Source organism: Cervus elaphus, chromosome 33 (genome assembly GCF_910594005.1).
Source record: "Cervus elaphus chromosome 33, mCerEla1.1, whole genome shotgun sequence".
NCBI classification, from domain to species: domain Eukaryota; kingdom Metazoa; phylum Chordata; class Mammalia; order Artiodactyla; family Cervidae; genus Cervus; species Cervus elaphus.
In genome coordinates this window covers 30,321,608-30,342,790 of record NC_057847.1, presented here as the reverse complement: position 1 = coordinate 30,342,790, position 21,183 = coordinate 30,321,608, and the positions used below count along the sequence as shown (strand labels likewise).

The 21,183-nt window shown below is 38.7% G+C and overlaps 1 protein-coding gene across 3 annotated transcripts in view; it reads right to left on the bottom strand.

Annotated features, from left to right (window-relative positions):
- ABCB11 (ATP binding cassette subfamily B member 11) overlaps positions 1-21,183 on the bottom strand; it is a 102,574-nt gene that overhangs the window by 39,091 nt on the left and 42,300 nt on the right. For 2 of the 3 annotated variants that reach the window (XM_043894849.1, XM_043894852.1), the window contains 8 exons: positions 20,447-20,571; positions 18,310-18,484; positions 10,432-10,545; positions 7,827-7,937; positions 5,415-5,540; positions 3,489-3,692; positions 1,471-1,641; positions 779-980 (listed from right to left, as the gene is read on the bottom strand). In XM_043894849.1, the coding sequence (XP_043750784.1) occupies positions 779-980; positions 1,471-1,641; positions 3,489-3,692; positions 5,415-5,540; positions 7,827-7,937; positions 10,432-10,545; positions 18,310-18,484; positions 20,447-20,571 (1,228 nt within the window). The remainder of the gene's footprint in view (positions 1-778; positions 981-1,470; positions 1,642-3,488; positions 3,693-5,414; positions 5,541-7,826; positions 7,938-10,431; positions 10,546-18,309; positions 18,485-20,446; positions 20,572-21,183) is intronic. The other variant, XM_043894851.1, reaches the window with a different exon arrangement.

Below are 21,183 nucleotides of genomic sequence, written 5' to 3'. Positions count from 1 at the left end.
CCAGGACTCTTGCATTGCAGGCAGATTCTTTACTCTCTGAGCCACTAGGGAAGCCTGAGAAATCCACTAGAGGTGGCAAAAAAAAAAAAAAAAGTAGTAGATGAACCAAATTTAAAAAAAAATCTTTTCAGAATAAATCACATGTTCAATGTATACAGTCATTTTACCCAATAGTGTTAACAAATCCAGATTTGATATGGGAGAGAAAGTTTGTAATGGATGCTTAACATAGGTTTAGGTAAACCACCAAATCCAGAGGTTAAGACTCCATGCTTCCATTGCAGGGGGCATGGGTTCGATCCCTTGTCAGAGAATTGGATCCCACATGCCACATGATGTGGCAAAAAAAAAAAAAAAAAAAGAAAGAAAATTCAGATTGTAAAGGAGAAAGTACATTAGGACATGAAGTATCTACCTACATTAAAGAAAATATGCATAAAACTTTTTAGTCCTTGTTTAATTCACTCAACCAACAAGAAGAGAGCTCATACTGAGTACAGGACATTCTAGGAAGACTCTCTTATTTGCAAAGTGTGAGGGGAAAAAAGGGGATGGAGTTGAAGTTTCTTCCACAGGAGACCTGGGTTTTAGCCCTATGACTTGATCAATAACTAAACCTCCCGAACATCTGTTCTTTCCTTTATCATATATGTAATGTCCCCCAGGGCTTTGAGGAGAACAACTAAGACACTATATATTAAAATGCATGGTAATCCAAAAGCATCATATATGCTAACTATTTAACATAATGTATAAGCATAACTGAAAAGGCACTTGCCTTTTATGTCTTTTCCATTAAAGGCTTGGTCTCCTTGACTTTGCAAAGTTATTAGAGTGAAGTAAACGCCTTTCCTTTCTAACAGTTCTTCATGGGTGCCTCTTTCCACCGCTGTACCATGTTCAAAACCAATAATGACGTCTGCAGCTCTAATTGTAGATAGGCGGTGAGCGACAGAGATGATTGTGTGCCCATGCTGAACCTGTGAGGATGTACGGTGCACTGAGTCAGACTGTAAGACAAAGCTGACAGTGGCGTTTGGACTGTCTCAGAATCCACAAGTAAGGCAGAGGCTCGCTCCCCAAGAAGATTCGTAAATAGGCTAAACAGACATTAGAAAATGCCAGCATGCTTTCTTAGTGGCTAGTAAACACATCATACGTTGCTCCAGTTGCTGCTATTAATCAACATCTTAAAACCAAATGTAAATTTTTAAAATTACCTCTTGTGAGTTAGACTTAACAAGATTTACAATTTTGCATGTGCAGCCTTTAGAAGCAAATCATATGTCTTCTGTTCAACTGTGAGGAACATTGTGGTGAGCCAATATTTTCCAAACAGATACAATGACCCCTGTAGTCCGTCTCTCTCTGTCTCTCTTTCTCTTCCTCCTCTCTTCACAGAAGCCTTTCCTACAACAACACAAGGATTTCCACACGGACTTATCAAAGGAACTTAGACTTTCAACAAACCTTACTCAGCGCCTCTTGCACCATGGCCTCGCTCTCATTGTCCAGTGCCGAGGTGGCCATGTCCAAAAGCAGGATCTTCGGGTTTCGAACAAGGGCTCTGGCAATGGCTATTCTTTGTTTCTGGCCACCACTCATCTGGCCTCCTCCTTCTCCAACAAGAGTGTCAAATTGCTAGGAAGAAAGCCACATCAGTGATGAACAGCAAGAATCTGATGGATCCTGACAGTGATCCATTTATCACAAAAGTCCTTTCTAGCTTCCTTCTCAAGCATGAGTTTTCACACATCCATCTTTCACTTAAAAAAAAAAAAAAAAAAAACCTTTCCTGAAACAGGTTATTATCTAATCAATATTTGTGTATAAAATAAAGATATTGATTTATTCTTTCATTCTGGATGATAAAAATGTTTCTTTTTAGCTGAACTTCAAGTAAAATGTTTCCACCACAATAAAAGTTAATCAACATCCTGAAAATCCATTTTAGAGGATTAAAGCATATGTCAATTCCTTGTCTCTTTCTTCTAGCTGAACACAGAAAAACACAACACTGAAGTTGTCTATATATTATGAATGAAAGATCAAAGTAGCTTTGTAATCACTACCATGAACAGCAAACAGTTACTATCTTGCATGCCCAGTATTACACTGGAATCTCACAAGGGAGTGATGTGGTCAGTCTCTTATCTCACTTATATTAGCAACATGAGTTGAGCATCTACCATGTAGAAAGCGTGGATCTGAACTCTTTACGCATATCATCTCATTTAGTCCTGACTGATGTGCCATGAGGCAGGTACTACTATTCTCCTTGATGGATAAAGTAATGTTGCAGTCTGAGGGGGTAACTTGCCCAAGTTCATGAATCTTACAAGGGCAGAAGCTGGGATTTGTCCAGAGGCGGTCTGATTCTGAAGCTTTATATTGTTTAACTACTAGACTATATCATACACACATCTGCGATCCTATTCATACAGGCATTTTGGAAGGCTGAGAAGGACGTATTCTAGAGCACAGACTGTGGAACCAGACTACCTTGGATGAGAACCTTGCCTTAAGCAAGTGATTTGACCTCTTGGAACCTCAATTTTCCTTCTGTAGATGGGGATAATAATATAGCTGCCTGACAGGATGATTGGGAGAATTAAATGAACTAATAGATGTGAAGTGCTTAGAAAAGTGCCTGATATGTAGTAAGCACTGCTGCTGCTGCTAAGTCGCATCAGTTGTGTCTGACTCTTGCGACCCCATAGATGGCAGCCCACCAGGCTCCCCCGTCCCTGGGATTCTCCAGGCAAGAACACTGGAGTGGGTTGTCATTTCCTCCTCCAGTGCATGAAAGTGAAAAGTGAAAGTGAAGTCGCTCAGTCATGTCCGACTCTGCCCGACCCCATGGACTGCAGCCCACCAGGCTCCTCCTTCCATGGGATTTCCCAGGCAAGAGTACTAGAGTGGGTTGCCATTGCCTTCTCCGGTAGTAAGTACTGTATTTGTGTTAAATAGTAATAATAATTCTTCTTTGATTTAGCAGACCATTGGCCAAGAAATCCATACAAGTATAATACTGAGTTGATTTTGTCATTGCTATAATATAAAATGAAGATAAACGAGGAAATTTTGAATATGTGAGACATAGTACTGAAGACACAGTATTAGCAGCTCAAACACAAGAAAATTTGAGAACAGTAACAGTTGCAGACATCAAAAGAGAATTGTGAAAGTTACCACCACATGACAAATTTATCATCTGCTTAGACAAATGTTTAAATAGATGGAATAAGGAAATTGTAGGTATGTTAAAGCGAGCTTCTAAAAAAGGGTGCTGCAGTTTGGTAGATTTTAATGTATTAACCACACATATTTTCAGACAAAGAGGGGAACTCAAAATACATTTCCAGGCACAAGATGAAAACATGACATTGATAATTTAGAATTCAAATGAAAAGCAATGTATATTACTATGTAATTTTTTTCCCTCTATGAATTCTGGGTTTCCCTCTGGAATGAGAGGCTAGGGGTACCTGTGGCAGGTCCATGATGAAGTTGTAGGCATTGGCTTCCTTGGCTGCTCGGACTATATCTTCCATTGTTGCGTCTGTTCTGCCGTAGCGAATGTTCTCTGCAATGGTGGTGGAAAACAGAACAGGCTCTTGCTCCACTATCCCAATCTGAGCTCTGAGCCACTGGATGTTAAGAGAGCGAATGTCATGGCCATCCAAGGTCACCTAGAGAACAAAAACCATAACATCACTTCTCTTGGAATCCTTCAAGATTCTGAGTACTACTACTGTGCTGTACTTGATCTATGAGGAGAAAAAATGAGACCTACAAGATTGTGTAAAACAATTCCTCTTATAATGTGGTTGTTAATATAAGGATGACAACATAAGTTGAAATCAAGTAGGGCTGTAGGACAGTTCATTGTAGAAACACAACTGATATAAAGGTCACTTAGTTTAGCTCGATTGGCCCAAGAATAGAAAAAGCTTTAATTTCTCAATAAAGAGTACAGTCAGTTATTCATCATACTTTAAATATTTCTATCTTTTGACTTGAAGCCAAAATGAACTTCGAAAGATATGAAGAAAATGACCAATGGTCTCTATCTTGCATATATGTGTATGTTTTAGAATAAAATCTTACTTTCTAGCCTGATTCATCAAATTACACTCAGGTGTTCAAATACAATTGAAACTATAAATGGGATAAATAAATAACCATTACTATTAGCAAAAATATAAACATTTTATATAAAAAACATGATTTCTATATATTCAGAGTATAATTATAATGGTATGTAGCAAAGAATACCCAGAGAATAAAGTGTCTGTGAAAAAAGACAACCTTATCACATTTGCCATGTCACTCTGACAGTACCTGCATTATATAGAGCTCATTGCATGGAAAAAGTCATTTAATATACAGTCAAATGATTCTATCTCAAGGAATCAAGGAGATGTTAACAAGAATGATTATGAGGCAGAGTGAAAAGAGCATAGCCTTCGACATCCAACAGATCTGGGTTCAAATCTGGGGCAACTCTCAATTTCTCTGCTTCCTCATTTGTAAAATGGGAATATTTATCTTTGGAAGTTGCTGTGAAAATAAGTAATGATTTCTATAAAGTACTTGACATACAATATGTGATAAATAGCAATTATTAATTTTTTTCTTAGTTTCAGTCTATATTTACAGTCAGACAAACACAAGGAGAAAGAGACTAAGTAGTTTGCAAAAATAATGTAATTATTTTTAGACCTAACATCTCAGAGTAACAATCAAGAACTGTTCTCTCTTAATTCTGGCCATGTAAGCTTTCTTATACTTAGTGTTTGGAGAACTTTAAGGAATAATAACAATTTTGTTATAATACAAAGAAAGAAATGGAAATTTTCCCTCACTGAAAAGGCAGCAATACCTTTTTGAATGTATCTGTACATTCAGTTACATCACTGAGCAGATGGACTGATTATTCATCGAACACAACTACTATGGAGAGAATTAGTCCATTTGGTTTAGTCAAAACAAATCAGTAAGTCAGACTTTGATCCCTGGTCAGGGAAGATCCCACCTGCGGCAGGTTACAGCCAAAAAACCAAACCAAACAAATCATTAACTGAACTATGCAGATGTCAAAGTGCTGTCTGTGTTTGCTAGGTGTTTGTATTTGACCAATATATCACCATTTTCAACCTACTATCCCCAGGTGGCTCACTGATAAAGAATCTGTCTGCTGATGCAGGAGAGGCAGGAGACACAGGTTCCATCCCTGGGTCAGAGAGATCCTCTGGAGGAGGAAATGGCACCCCACTCCAATATTCTTGCCTGGAAAATTCCACGGACAGAGGAGCCTGGTGGGCTAGTCCATGGGGTTGCAAAGAGTTGGACACGACTGAGCATCCATGCACACATCTCCAGGTATTAAGAAGTTTCTGGAAGATACACACCATGCCTTCAGTGGGGTCATAGAATCGCTGAATGAGCTGCAGCGCCGTGCTTTTCCCAGCTCCACTGGATCCTACCACAGCTGTGACTTCCCCTGATTTAATAACTGTGCTAAGTTTATTTAAAATCTGCAGAGCAAAGAAAAGAACAATGTTCAGGTTGTCCTCAGTTAGGCTACAAGTTAGAACACTTTGTTAGGACACTGTGTATGTGTTTACTTACACCCTCATAGCAACATCCATTGATTTCTATTAATAACCAGAAAAATTAGTAAACTGTGCTAGGATGTGGTTTTAGCATTTAGCATATTACTTAGTCATAAACTAATAGCCATAGCCAACAAATAAAATGATGTGTGGTAACACTGTTGAAGTAAATAAGCCAGGCCCACCTCGAAAACCATGTTCCAAAATCTAATTTAAAACTTTTCTGACATGCCAGGATACCTCAAGGAGACTGTCCCAATTACCTTAGGGGAAAAAGTCACTTAGCAGTAGGAGACTTTGTTAAAGCAAACTACTAGCATTGAGAATAGAAGATAAAACAGAAATGAAATAAATGTATTTCAGTTCAAACTGGTGTTTGTTGAACAGCTGTCTCTGAACAGATATTATAAAGTAAATTTTTAGCCATTTATTTAAAAATGTTTACTGAGTAAGTACTACCTTGTTATTTATATTTCACAAGGCACTTTTACATTTAATGTTTATATATGTATGTGTGTTATAATCAAGAATATACTTCAGAAATATCAGAATATACATGTACCTATATTATATAAATAAGTATGTATGTATGATGTATATTTGTTTGTATGTGTATATATGTAAATTTACTTATGTTACAACTATGTAGTATTAGAATTAAGTTGCATTTCCATGACCTCTGTGGGGATAATAGAAATATTAAGGAAGGGTAGCTAACTATGGAAAACAGTCAAAGTTTCCTCAAAATATTAAAAATGGAACTGCCAAATGATCCAGAAATTTCACTTCTGTGTATTTATCAGAAAAAAACAGAAACATTAATTTGAAAAGATACATGCATACCAGTGTTCATTGCAGTATTATTTACAATAACCAAGATATGGAAGCAATCTAAATAGATCAATAGATGAGTGAGTAAATAAAATGTGGTATATATATATATGTCTTCGATACTCATTTATCTATTGATGAATATATATATATGTATATATATACATATGTATACACACATACACATAAAGGAATTTACTCAGACATAAAAAATTAAATATTGCTGTTTGTGACAACATGGATGAATCTAGAAAGCATTATGCTAAGTGAAATATCAGACAGAGAAGGACAGATACTGTATGATCTCACATATATGTAAAATCTAAAAATTAAAATAAGCGAACAAGCAAAACAAAATGAAAACCGACTCAGAGATACAGAGAACAAATGAGTGATTTCCAGAGGGGAAAATATGTAAAGGGGTTAAGGAGGTAGAAGCCTGAAGTTATAAAATAAATAAGGCACGTGGACATAATATACAGCATACGGAATATGGTCAATAACATTGTAATGATTTTGGATAGGGGCACATGATAACTAGACTTACCACAGCGATCATTTCATAATGTATGCAAATATCTAATTGCTATGCAGTACACCTGAAAGTAGTACAATATTGTGCATCAACTATTTTTCAATTAAAAGTAAATAAATGAAAAGAAAGGGTGGCTAAAGATACTCTGTTAAAAATGAGGAGTAAGTCTTCTCTCCTTCCAAAGCCAGTTCTTTTAGAGAAGTAGATTCTAAGTTTCCTGTAGGGTAAATTGCCTTTAAAGACACTTGCTCAGTAGGTGTGGGAATAGTATAAATTTTCTTTTTTTTTTTTTTGTAAATTTTCTTCACCTTGTGCCCAGAACAGTTGAATAGTACAAGACAGTGATTATAAGATTAGAAAATTACCTTTCCTCTAAGGATTGATCTAATGATCCTTGCAAACATGGATAGGAAGTAAAAAATTTCAGACGGCAGCTTTCCTTTGCCGCTTTCCTTTGCCGCTTCATACCCCACCCATGCAGTGTTCTACCTCCTGCAGCCTCCAAGAGATACTTGGCACAACTGTCCTGGATTGTTCTGATTGCCTTGCAGTTTGTTTAGCTTGCGCTCACAGTGACAGGACCTGCCGCTCATTTCAAGAGTGTCACTCAGCTGACTTAACCGGAATGTGCTACCAAACTGTTCCTACCAAAGAGATTTGTATATTATTATTATTAGCACAAGGAATGTGGTTAGTGGCCTAAGGAACAAGACCTGAGGACACTTCCAAAGAAACATGTCTCTGTGCTCCTGGAAAATGAGTCATGCTTCAGAAAAACAAATAATCTGTGGCTCTGGAAATGAATCATCAAAGAAGAAAACTGGAAAAAGATTGGCACGTACCTTCACCTCTGGTCTGGAAGGATAGTGGAAGGTCACATTATGGAATTCAATTTCACCCTTAATTCGATCCAGCTTGTAACCATCTTCTGACATGCAGTCAATGAGGGGTTTCTGAAGTGGAATGTAAAAGGGATAGAGCAATAGCATGTATAACATGCATTTACTGTCCATCTCAGTTTAAATTTATTCATAACACATAACAGCAATCAGGCTAAACATTGCCAAAGATAAGCTGCTTCTACATGAAATTGTATTAATAATAGTAATAATGTTCACTAACACTTATTGGGAAATTAGTGTTGAGATTACTACTGTGTAATTACTACTGCTATATAATTGTATTAAAATATATTATATATTATACATATATGTAGATTTATATATAACCTAACTTACATAAATAATTAATGTATAATTAATTATAATTAAAACTGTCAATGATCACATAATTTGTGTAAAACATTATCACATTAATTTAATTTAATTAGTATTTATTTTATATTACTGTGATATATTTTATATAGTGAAAATATCACAATACAATATACAGTATTAATCAGTAATTAATATATTAGTATATAATATATTGATATTATTATGGAGTGTTATAATATTGAGATACCCAAAAAGACAATCTACAGGTGTTTTAATGTTTTTCTCTTTTATGTGATTGTCACCATAACCTAACTTGACAGATGATACACATTTGTACATTGAGGAAGTAGAGGAGTCTCAAGTGGTCAAAGTCCAAAAGCACCCTACATTTGACTATTGTAAATGATGATTGACACTAACTGAATGTCCTCAAGTGATGTCTTCAAATGCCACCAACTTTTAATCGACATGCGAATTTCACCTCCATGGCTGTTAGTAGTGAGCCTAATTCAGAACTTAACCATGGTGGATAATCAGATCAGAGTGATGGTTATCTCCTGCTACCAGAACACTCAGGGTCAACTTCTTCCTTCTATTACCCTAGTGAGAGAAATTCATCATCCTACCTCTTTTGGGGGCTACAGTGTCATCTATTTTTCCTTCTTTATTCTATAGTAAAAATAATAATTTTTAAATGCCTTAATTTTTTTTAATAGTTTCAAGGAACTTTTAGACACATCTTATTTGAGCATACAACAATGCCAAGAATGAGGTAGAATTTGGATATCTCTACATGGTTTTCAACTATCTTTCTATAGCCCAATAAATGAAACCCCAGAATATAAAACAGATAAAGTGATGGACAGTTTCCTCAGGTAGGTTCTATATCTCACCAGCACTTACAATGTAGGGACCCACAATGTACGTCTGGATATCCAGGGCTTCTGACTCAGTCCTGGGCATCTTCTCAGAGAAGATGCTCTTGGATTTTGACCTTTGTATCCATCCTAAAGGAGATCAGTCCTGGGTGTTCACTGGATGGACTGATGCTGAAGCTGAAACTCCAATACTCTGGCCACCTCATGCAAAGAGTTGACTCATTGGAAAACACCCTGATGCTGGGAGGGATTGGGGGCAGGAGGAGAAGGGGACGACAGAGGATGAGATGGCTGCATGGCATCACTGACTCGATGGGCATGAATTTGAGTAAACTCCGGGAGTTGGTGATGGATAGGGAGGCCTGGCGTGCTGTGATTCATGGGGTCGCAAAGAGTCGGACACAACTGAGTGACTGAACTGAACTGAACTGATCTTGACGTCCAGTGTGCTCCAATAGACTAATCAGGAAAATCTTAGCTAGGCTACCAGGGTCAAAGCCTGTAAACTTTCTGTCACATTTAGAAGTTAATCTAATCTTATTAACCGGGTCTTAAAGACCCAGTATGATCTGGCTGCTTCCCATCTCTTCAGCTTCTCTCTTGCTTACTCTGTTCAGTCACACTGACTGTTTTAGTTCCTTGCACTCACCAAGCCCTTTCCCAACCTGGAGGTCTCTCCTATGAACATGCTCCCTGCTCTTACCTCCCAGGCATCACTCCTCTCCCGAGTACTTTTTTGCATGGCTAACTCACCTGCTTTGGTTCTCAGTTCATAACTGGTGTCCCTGTCACTCAATATAAAGTCTCCTTCCGCTACCCCAACCACTATCACAGTGACCTGTTTTATTTCCATTACTGTACTTGCTGCTGCTTCTTAGTTCCTCAGTTGCATCCAACTCTTTGCAACCACATGGACTGTAGCCCGCCAGGCTCCTCTGTCCATGGGGATTCTCCAGGCAAGAATACTGGAGTGGGTTGCCATGCCCTGCTCCAGGGGATCTTCCCAACCCAGGATCGAACCAGGTCTCCCGAATTGCAGGCAGACTCTTTACCATCTGAGGCACCATTGCACTTCTCACTGTCAAATATTATCCTATCTTTGGATATGTCTACTTCGTTAATGCCTATTTCCCATATGATATGAGAGGAAGGGCCTTATTTGCTGTATTTCACTCTTGCACTCCCATCTCAGACTGTGGTCTGGCTCATGACAGTACTTATTAAGTATTGCTGAATTAAGGGCATTGTGATAGTTCCTCATATTTTTTAACACTGAGGATAAATTCCTCATGAGTTCATTTCTCTCCCCACCCTCAACTTGCTAATGGCCTTTACTTTTGGTTTTTACATACCCGGTCTATTGTCTCAAAGATGCTGGCGGCTGCAGCACGCCCAGCTGCAAAGGCTTCCAAACAGGAAGAGGCATTGCCAAGATTTAAAGCTCCTACTATGACACTAAGGAAAATCTGAAATAAAAAGAGATAAACATAGTTTTCATCAGTTTGTAAATAGTGTTCATTGTCATTTGGGCTATCCATGTGAACTCAAAAATTTCTCAGAAATATTCTTCTATGGGAGTCTTATTTATTTTTTTTAATGTCTGTGAGCAGACCACCTTAGGTCTTTGTTGGTCAGAGACATGCAGTCCTTATCACATGGTCCTCTCTATAGGACAGCTCACAACACAGCTTTTTAAAAATTTTATTTATTTTAATTAATTAGTTTTTTTTTTTTGCACTGGGTCTTCATTGCTTTGTGCAGGCTTTCTATAGATGTGTCGAGGATGGGGGCTGCTCTTCAATTTAATGTGCGGGCTTCTCATTGCGGTAGTTTCTCTTGTTGTGGAGCATAGGCTTTAGCTGTGCGGGCTTCAGTAGTTGCAGCACATGGGCTCAGTAGGGCTTCAGTAGTTGCAGCTCTTGGGTTCTAGAGCATGGGCTCGTAGTTGTGGCGCATGGGCTTAGCTGCTCCTCAACATGTGGAATCTTTCTGGACCAGGGATTGAACTAATGTCCCCTACATTGGCAGGCAGATTCCTGTTCACTGCACCACCAGGGAAGTTCCTTCTGTGGGAGTTTGAAAGCTAAATAACTCTTTGGAAACACTTGGGATAGCTTTTGTTCTGTAAAGTATCTCCAATTTTTCTACTGTTATGATTTAAAAGACTACATTATATTTGATTGCACATCACTATTCTACAAAGAATAACATGTTTTTAAGTCAGTAAGAGGTGTAAGGCAGCATATAGACACTGAGTGGGTTAGAGTCATGACACAAGAATTTGATTCATTATATAAACAGCCTTACCATGGTTTTCTGGTGAAAGGGTTGCTGAAACAATAAAGACACTATTATTAGCTTGACTGTCCTAGAGTTTGTTACATGCAATATGTGCCTACTGCTTCTGCTATATTCCTGCTAAGTGAAGTGAAGTGAGGTCGCTCAGTCGTGTCCGACTCTTTGCGAGCCCATGGACTGTAGCCTACTAGGCTCCTCAGTCCATGGAATTTTCCAGGCAAGAGTACTGGAGTGGGTTGCCATCTCCTTCTCCAGGGGATCTTCCCAACCCAGGGATTGAACCCAGGTCTCCCGCACTGCAGGCAGATGCTTTACTGCCTGAGCCACCAGGGAAGCCCCATATTCCTGCTACTAGTGAACTAATTTTTAGGATAACTACTGCTATACCTGGCTTCCCAGGTGACGCTAGTGGTAAAAAAAAAAAAAAACAAAAAAAAATCCACCTGCCAATGCAGGTAGATGTAAGAGAAGAGGGTTTGATCCCTGGGTTGGGAAGATCCCATTGAGGAGGGCTTGACAACCCACCCTAGTATTCTTGCCTGGAGAATCCCGTGGACAGAGGATCCTGGCAGGCTGCAGTCCATAGGGTCACAAAGGGTTGGACACAACTGAAGCTACTTAGCACTCACGCATGCACAGTTATATTACTACCACCAGTAATAATAACAACAATAATAAGGTATTTTCTTTACTTGTTTCTAAGTTCTTTACTTGTATTATTTCATTTAATCCTTACAATAATAGAGAAAACAGAGGTGTATAGAGACAGCCTAACTACGTAATGTCTCAATGTATATTAACTGGTAGAGCACTATTTGAATACAGGGCTTCCCTGATAGTGCAGTTGGTTAAGAATCCGCCTGCAATGCAGGAGACCCTGGTTCAATTCCTGGGTTGGGAAGATCTACTGGAGAAGGGATAGGCTACCTACTCCAGTATTCTTGGGCCTCCCTAGTGGCTCAGCTGGTAAAGAATCCACCCGCAATGCAGGAGACCTGGGTCTGATCCCTGGGTTGGGAAGATCCCCTGGAGAAGGGAAAGGCTACCCACTCCAGTATTCTGGCCTGGAGAATTCCATGGACTGTATAGTCCATGGGGTCGCAAAAAGTCGGACATGACTGAGTGACTTTCACTTTCTCCATTCACATTTTGTCCAGCTGTCAGGCTCATCTGCTGCTTTGCACACAAGTGGAGTGGCCAGCTTCCTGCATAGAGCTGGGGAAGCCGTCCTTTGACTCATAAACCTGGCCCTCTCACTAAGTTAGAGGAAGGCTATCTGATCATGAACGGTTGTTCCTAGCCAACAGCACTGGTTTTCATCAGTGCTATTTGTAAAGGAAGAGGCAATTCCTCAAGCTGGCCTCTAGGATGGGCACGTGATTCTTTCTCTCTACCCTTTCAACCAAAGAATGATTGTTTGTCACGTGACTCACATGGAGGCTGTTTCCTTGGTCTCCATCTATTGAGGATTCGAGCTATTTGCTGAGCTAAAATAAAGGTTGACTCCTGCTTGAATGTAGTCTTTTTCAGGTAATCAAGTGATCCTAGTCTGTGGTAGTTCCATGAGCTGGATTCTTCCCATAGATTATATCACATCGGAAAAAAATACCCCCAAATTCCTCCCCATTCTCTTTTTCCCTTATGGCTAGGCCGTGGGGCTTCTCAAAGCCTGTCAGCCATCTCCTCCCTCTCTAATATCCTCTCTATTCTATATATCATGATGCTGTGGGCCAGCTTCTTCTTGACTTCTCCCTGAATTCCCTAGGCTATGCATGGAGACAAACATTTTCTCTTCATCTGTCCTCCACCTATCCATCTGTCCTTTTCCTTAATTATGGCAAGTATTCCTCCCATGGGCAGATTACATAATCTCTCAAGCCCTGATTTCATTATTGATAACACGGGGGAAATGACTGCATATATGTCAAGGAGTTTTTACAGGGATTAAATGATAATGTGTGTAGAGATGATAATCTAATGACAGCTACGAAAATAATAGTGATGATGGTGATGAAAGAAGTGAGATTCCACATAGGAAGTGATAAGATGAACAGACAGAACAGTACTTGCTCTTGGTTTAATTTTCCACATGTCCTAGTTCAAGAGTTGGTAAACATTTTCCATAAAGGACCTGTTAGTAAACATTTTAGGCTTTTCAGGCCATATGGGCTGAAGCAGTTATTCAACTCAATTCCTCAACTATGTAGGACAAAAGCTTTCATAGACAGTAGGAAACAAGTGACTGTGGCTATGTTCCAATAAAATGTTATTTACAAAAACAGGCCACAGTCTGGATTTGATTTGCGGATCATTGTTTGCTGACCCCTGGTCTAGATTCTAGACCAATTCACTAGTGGCCTAAACTGAAGTTTGAAGTCAAACCCTTGATCAGCCTGGTTTTTGCAAGCATTGCCTGAAATGAACGTCTCTCTTGGGGTTCTTAAGTGAAGAGTGAGTGAGACAGACAGAAAGTGAAAGTGTTAGTTGCTCAGTTGTGTCTGACTCTGCAATCCACCCCCTCTGCCATCCACCACCAGGCTCCTCTGTCCATGGAATTCTCCAGATGAGAATACTGGAGCGGGTTGCCACTCCCTTCTCCAGGGGATCCTCCCAACCCAGGGATCCGATCTGGGTCTCCTGCGTTGCAGGCACTAATACCATTGCAGGAGCTAGCACATCTCCTGGTAGACCATCATCTCTCATTCCAAATATCACACTCTTTAGCCTTGTAAACAGTAGTGTGGGAAGAAGGTGGGCAAAAGAAGCCTCTGAGGAACAGTGTATCTGAGGGTGCGCTATGCTTTAGAGGGGATCTGTGCACAGAAAACAAACTTGTGGTTACAAAAGGAGAGGGGAGTCGGGGAGGGATGAATTGGGAGTTTGGGACTAGCAGATGCAAACTATTATATATAGAAAGATAAACAATAAGGACCCACTGCATAGCACAGGGAACTATCAATGTATTCAATATCTTGTGATAACCTATAATGGAAAAGAATCTGAAAAAGAATATATGTATATGTATATATGTATAATTGAATCACTTTCTTATACACCTGAAACTAACACAACATGGTAAATCAACTGTACTTCAATTAATAAATAAAATAAAATGGAATCTGTGACCCTTTGGAAGAGATTCAGAAACAGGAAAACAGTACTTAATGGGTCGGGTCGCAGAATCGCAGAAATCTGGGCTCAAATCCCATCTTCTGCTACTTGGCATATAATTCTCACCTCGTGGCTCCAACTCATTTTCAAGTGGTGGCATAATGGCATCAGTTACAGAGTGAAATTGTGAATATTACACATGATAATTATACTAAATACTTCACTCAGTACTTGACACCTTGTATACACTAAATAATGCTCCTCTCTATTACTGCTGTTACTTTTTCATTACTGAGTCCTGAAACTTAAAAGGGGCATGAAAGAGCAGACTTCAGCACCATTCAGTTCAGTTCCCTTTTATCTTTTTTTGTAATAGATCACAGAGTGTGGTTTTTGTCCATGTACAAGTGATACTAATTACAGCCATTTATGTGAACTACTTACCATTTAGGCCCAATTACCATGCAGCCAATAATGATTTTGTGCATCACAAAATGTGTTAGATTAACCTAATTGTTAATTAGTTTAGTGGATTAAAAACACTCAGCTCCTGCAAACTCAGCCTTAATAGTTTGCAGCTCAGAGCATGGCCAATAAAGTGCATGCACATGCAAGAGAAAGAAAGAGGAAGAACTAGAAAGGGAATGCTTACCAATGATTATACTGTTAAAGAATGTCTCTCATCTTCCCAAAGAAAAATTTCTTAAGATATTACAAGGAGTAAGAGGTAAGTTTAGTAACTTATGATTAAACGTTAGAGACATATTACATACCATGTCTGCACATAGTAAGTACTCAAGAAATATCAGTTGAGAGAATGAATTCTTTATAGAAGGTATACAGTAACCTATAATCCACTGGGCAGGAAACTTCAAGGTGCAAACTTGTTAAATGAGTTAAACAAGGTTGCCATTAGACTGAAGTAGCCTTAATGCCTTAGCAGCTTATGTAAGCCACCAAAACCTAAGCCTGAATGCCTCAAGGCTAAGAAATCAAAACCTAAGGACAAAGCTAAATCACAAACAGCCAAAGAGGCTTTCCCAAATAAGGCAACTAGCTCCCGGAGTTAGGTAAAACTAATGTCCATTGAACTGGTGATGCTATCTAATCACCTGATGTGCTGCAGTCCATGGGGTGGCAAAGAGTAGGACACAGCTTAGCAACTAAAACAACAACAAAATAAGGCAATTACTTAAGCTACAGCCAGCCCAATAATTTCCTGGCTTTGCTTCCTCCTCTTCTCCTCTCTGTTTAAGTCTTTTCCCTAACTTCTATTAATAGAACCCCTCTAGCTACTCCTGGTTTAATGTGCCCAACTGGAATTATATTTGCTCAAATAAACTCCTAAAAAGTTTAATACGCCTGAATTTCTCTTTTAACAAAACCATAAAATTGGATCTTTTCTAGAGAGATTCACCAAGGATTTTTTTTTTAATTCAATGGTTCCAACTAAAATTATGTATTTTCAATTTACCATTTTCTCATTATTCCTTCTGAAACTGTTATTTGTGAACAATTCTCTCCTCTACTCACAGTCAAGGAAGCATAAGAAGAATGTCTTTTCTCAATGAATGCCTTTCTGCAGAATGAGCAGATACAAGCTGCTGAGACTGAAGTAAACTACAGGTATTTCTAGTTCTGTAAAGCTAGAAGTTCTTAAGAGTTATTAGGTCAATAAAGAAAAAGACTTTACAGTCAGATTTTAGACCTGCAGTAGTTTCACTGGCTTTTCAAATGTGCAAAGCTGTATTAAAGTTATTAAGTAAGTGCTTAAATTAATAGTAACACTTTCCATCTATGCTATCCCTTTAAGGTTTACAAAACATTTTAACGTGATTCATCATATTTAATTTTTTTAAACAAAGTTCAAGTGATGCCAACTGTTTATCTTTAAAAGAAAAAACTAAAATTTATAAAGTCATCGTTAATGGCACTTCCATGGTGGTCCAGTGGCTAAGACTCCAAGCTCCCAATGCAGGCGACCTAGGTTCAACCCCTGGTTAGGGAACTAGATCCCACATGCTGCAACTAAGAGTTCATGTGCCACAACTAAGACCCAGTGCAGCTAAATAATAAATAAATATATTTTTAAAAAGTCATTCTTAGTGTATTATCAGGTTCTTAATGAAATAAAGTCAGTGGCTTAGAATGATTATGGCCTGACCTCTAATAATCATTTCTATTTGCAAATAAAATTTCTATTCAACTTTCCCTAGATATGTATTTGTACAAAAGCAGTAGGTTTCAAATTGCAGTCTTCTGGCTAGCAAATTTCTGGTATACAAGATTTTGGTATTTTGCGTTATTTAATTTATGCCTGTCCTACAAGAATCTGGAACCAATTTGTTTTAAATCTTATATGAAACCACTTGCATGCCTTTTAAATTAATATACTTTATTGAATAATTAATAGGTCAAATGAAACATATATTTCTTGCTTTATCTCCCTGACCTCATAGAGCTTACTGTGTGAAGTTGGGAATGAACTGGAACAAATATAAGTAAATGCAAGTGTTTAGATGCATTCAAGGACTCTAAAGGAAAAGTTCATAAAGACATGCAAGAGAATAAAAGATAGGATGACTGGACTTCCCTGGTGTTCTAGTGGTTAAGACTCCGAGCTCCCATTGCAAGGAACTTAAGTTCCGCCCCTTGTCAGGAAGCTAGGATTCCACGTGCAACAGGGCACAGCCAAAAAATAATAATAAATAAAAGCCTTGTAAACTAAAGATCCCATACTGTCCCAAGGACTGTAGCCTGCCAGGCTCCTCTGTCCTTGGCATTTCCCAGACAAGAATACTGGAGACAGTAGCCAGTTCCTTCTCTAGGGGATCTTCGTGACCTAGGGATCAAACCCAGGTCTCCTGCATTAGGAGGCAGATTCTTTACCACAGAGCCATCATGGAAGCCCCAAGAAAAGGCTAACACTTAAAAAAAACAAAAAGATTGGATGATCATAGAACACCTGACTGGGGAAGTGCCATCCAGTTAAGAATTTGAACAAGGACAGGAGCTATAAAGGTGGCAGGGCGGGAAGATTTGGGGATAGCAAGCAAGAGGAAGAGCTTTCCCTGACCCCAGCCACACCTGGTTACCCTGCTCTTCACAGTCGAGGGCTCTGTCCTCTGTAGTATATAATACCATTGTCATTACACAGTGATGTGATTATTTAGTTATTGCTAACCTGCCCCCACTGAACTGTAAATTCGATCAAGGCAAAGATCACACTTCTTTTGCTCACTATTGAATCACTTTGTATGAATCTGGCATATAGTAGATGCTCAATAATTAATTCTTGAAAGAACAACTGAAAAGATATTGGAAATTAAAGTAGCCAAGGCATTAGCTATAGCTTGGCTACAGTGCAAGTGAGAAATAAAATACGCCTGTATTACCTGTTCAGTTGAGGGTATTATTGGCTTCATATTTTAGTAACTCATTTTATTTCACAACTATGTCCAGCACATATCTCATGCTATTATTAAGCTCAACCACATAAACTGTTAATTTTTAGCTGAGAGATCCCTGACTTTCCATTTTCATGGCATATTATCTTTTGGACTCAGAAAAATCATTGTTTCACAGCTATAGAATCTTCCGTTGATTGAAAAGCATTAAATTGCGAATCTTATCAATTCAAGTGCTCAACATCCCTCTACTATAAAAGTCATAAGTATTGCTTGTATCGGCAGATGGACTCCATCAAATCACCGAGGCTGTCCTCTCTCAGACACTAATGGAATAAACAAAATGCCTTCTCTGTGGACTTTTCCAAGATACAGGCAGGAAATGTTCTGTCTAGGTCATCAAGATGGAAGTACCTGAACAAGAGCTCCTGGTGTATATTCTTCATCATCCAGGACAAGTTTGGAGCCGTACCAGAAGGCCAGCGCGTAACACAAGAAGATCAGACACCACATGAATCCAGTAAAGAATCCCATCACTATCCCTTTTCTAATTCCCCAGCGCTGGGCAAACACAAGATTTTTCTCATACCTGTGAAGAGAAAACATTTGAGTCTATTTTAGCAACAGCAGCTTAAGGTAAAATGTTTATAACAGGCCACAATGCAGTGGTTTTAATCAATGATAATAAAATCACTCCAAACACAGAGCAGCTGTAGAGAAAGAAAATAATCATATCTGTGTAGTTTCTTAAAATTTGTTTCAAGCTGACATTGACAATGTATGATAGATGTTGCATAAGAAAGTCTCACAGTTGATGACTTCTTGGATGAGTATGATGGGGCGTTTTGCCCCCAGGAGAAAAGAATTTTCAACAAAAAGATTTAGACATGAGAGATCCAGTACTGTTGTTGCTGGCCAAAATCGTCACTTTATCTGCCAACTGGAGCTGAATAAGAAAATACAGAGACAGAGCTTGGAGGACATAGAAAGCTGCCTTTAATTCTCAGCCGGCAGAGAGAGAAACATAGTAGGCTCAAGCCTCAAGAACTGTGACCCCCTCCATGAGGAGTCTAGGGGCTTATGTAAGATGAGGGCTTGCAGTCAGGAGCCAGTGGTGAGAAACAAAGGTGTTAGGATCTTGTTCAGAAACATATGCTAGCGTCAATAACCCAGTATTTGAGTTTGGCAGTTCCGTGGCTCTGTGGCCTTCTTCCTGATATGTAAAAAGAAGAGCTACAAGGGGAAGAGGTTGTTGCAAAGGTAAGCAAAGGATAATAGGTGTGATATGCAACTCTTGCAGAGTAAGGGAGCGGAAAAGCAAACCTAGTTATAGATACGCAGAGTTAGAAACAGTTAAAGTAAAAAAAACTAGGAATGTTCTGGTCTTCTCACTGTTCTCTTTATCTTCTTGTCCTCAGGAAAGAAAAAGAAAAGAACTCATTCCTTTTCTTTACTTTTCACTGCAACACTATTTGAGTTTAAATTCTTTTATTAAGTCATATGGTATGAAAGATAATACCTCTCATGGTGGAGGAAATGGGCTATTGAAATTTTTTATGAGAAATAAGGTAAGCTTATTTTTCCACAACCAAAAGAAGCAAAAGAGAAAAAAGAAAACAGGATAATTAGATATTGTAAATCCTATTTTATTTTTCATTTGGTGAATTTGGTAGCAACTGAGAATGTGATCATGCTAGATCTACAACATATGAAATAAGAGTTTAATTAAGTTGGTGGCTATTTTATAGAATCAGTACCTAGAACCTGATAAACACTCAATAAATACTAAATAAATGGAAAAATAAACAAAGTCAAAGTTTTAACAATTGTGTTGTTTTGGCCATTTAGGTTTTGATATTCATTAACAGTTATTATCTCCTAGAATGATGGTCTATAATATATCAATGTCAAATTTTTTTTGATTGAATGGAAATCTTGGACTTCAAATGAGCATACAGTAGCTAAGTAAAACACATTGAATAAAAAGCTATTCAATAAAAATGTGCAGAATTGCATTTTAAATCTTGTAGGCTTTTCCTTAATGGCAGAAGACAGTGGTTTAGACTGGCATGAAGTGTGTGTGGGGTGTATACACACATCATCATCAGAGTTTGCAGTAAGTATCCAAACTAAAATGACTTTTTAAAAACCACCAACTACATCATCTTCAAAAACACAGAGCTAAAGATTTGGGAGTCTTTTGTAAGTGTTTTCACCAATCTTATTACTTTGCTTAGCTATTTCTTGAACAAAAGCTCCCTGTGGGTACCATAGCAAGGTGAATCTGCCACTTTATACAAAATGGGGGAAGATTCAGGGTAGTGTGCAGATCAACAAACTCCAAGGAAATGTCAGACATTTCAATTAACTAGCTTTTCTTTCTTTCTTCCTTTTTATTTCTTACACCCTTTTTATTTTATTTTTCGGCTTTGCTGCGAGTCATGTGGGATCTTAGTTCCCTGACCAGGGATAGGTAGAACGCACAGCCCCAGCATTGGAAGTTCGGAGTTTTAACCACTGATTCACCAGGGAAGTCCCTCAATTAACTAACCTTTCAACCTCTTTTTTCTCACCACCAAAAGCAGCCACTGTTCGGATAGATGATATGACTTCATCAGCAACTGAGCCGGCTTTGGCATAGGCCCTTAATTCATAGTCGGTAAATCTGGACACACTCTGAAATCCAAAAGAAGAAAATAAAATGTGAAGACCAGATTAATTAGGTAAGTCATCTTGTCCCTCAGTGGTTCATTTAGCATGTGGTATGGCTTAAGACAAAACTAGATTCCTATTGGAACAGTGTTTAACAAAGAAAGAATTTGGTCCAAGTTTGAGCCATGTTAAGCCTCATCTGGGCTTTCCTGGTGGCTCAGTCGGTAAAGAATCTGCCTGCAATGCAGGCCACCTGCAATGCATGAGACCACCAACAATGCCAGAGACCACCTGCAGTGCAGGAGACTCAGGTTCCATTCCTGTATTGGGAAGATCCTCTGGAGAAGGAAATGGCAACCCACCCCCATATTCTGGCCTAGTAAATCCCAGGAATAGAGGAGCCTGGCAGACTATAGTCCACCGCATCACGAAAGAGTCAGATAAGGCTTAGCAACGAAACCAGTACCACCACCAAGCCTCATTCATGGATGTTTGTTGACATATCAAAATAATTCCATTAAAAGTCAGCTTCAAAAAACCTCTCACAGATTAAGTCCCAAATAGAGCATTTTGTGGGACCACAGCATTTCAGTCATCATATTAATGATGTTTTCAAGTCAAATTGTCACATTTCAT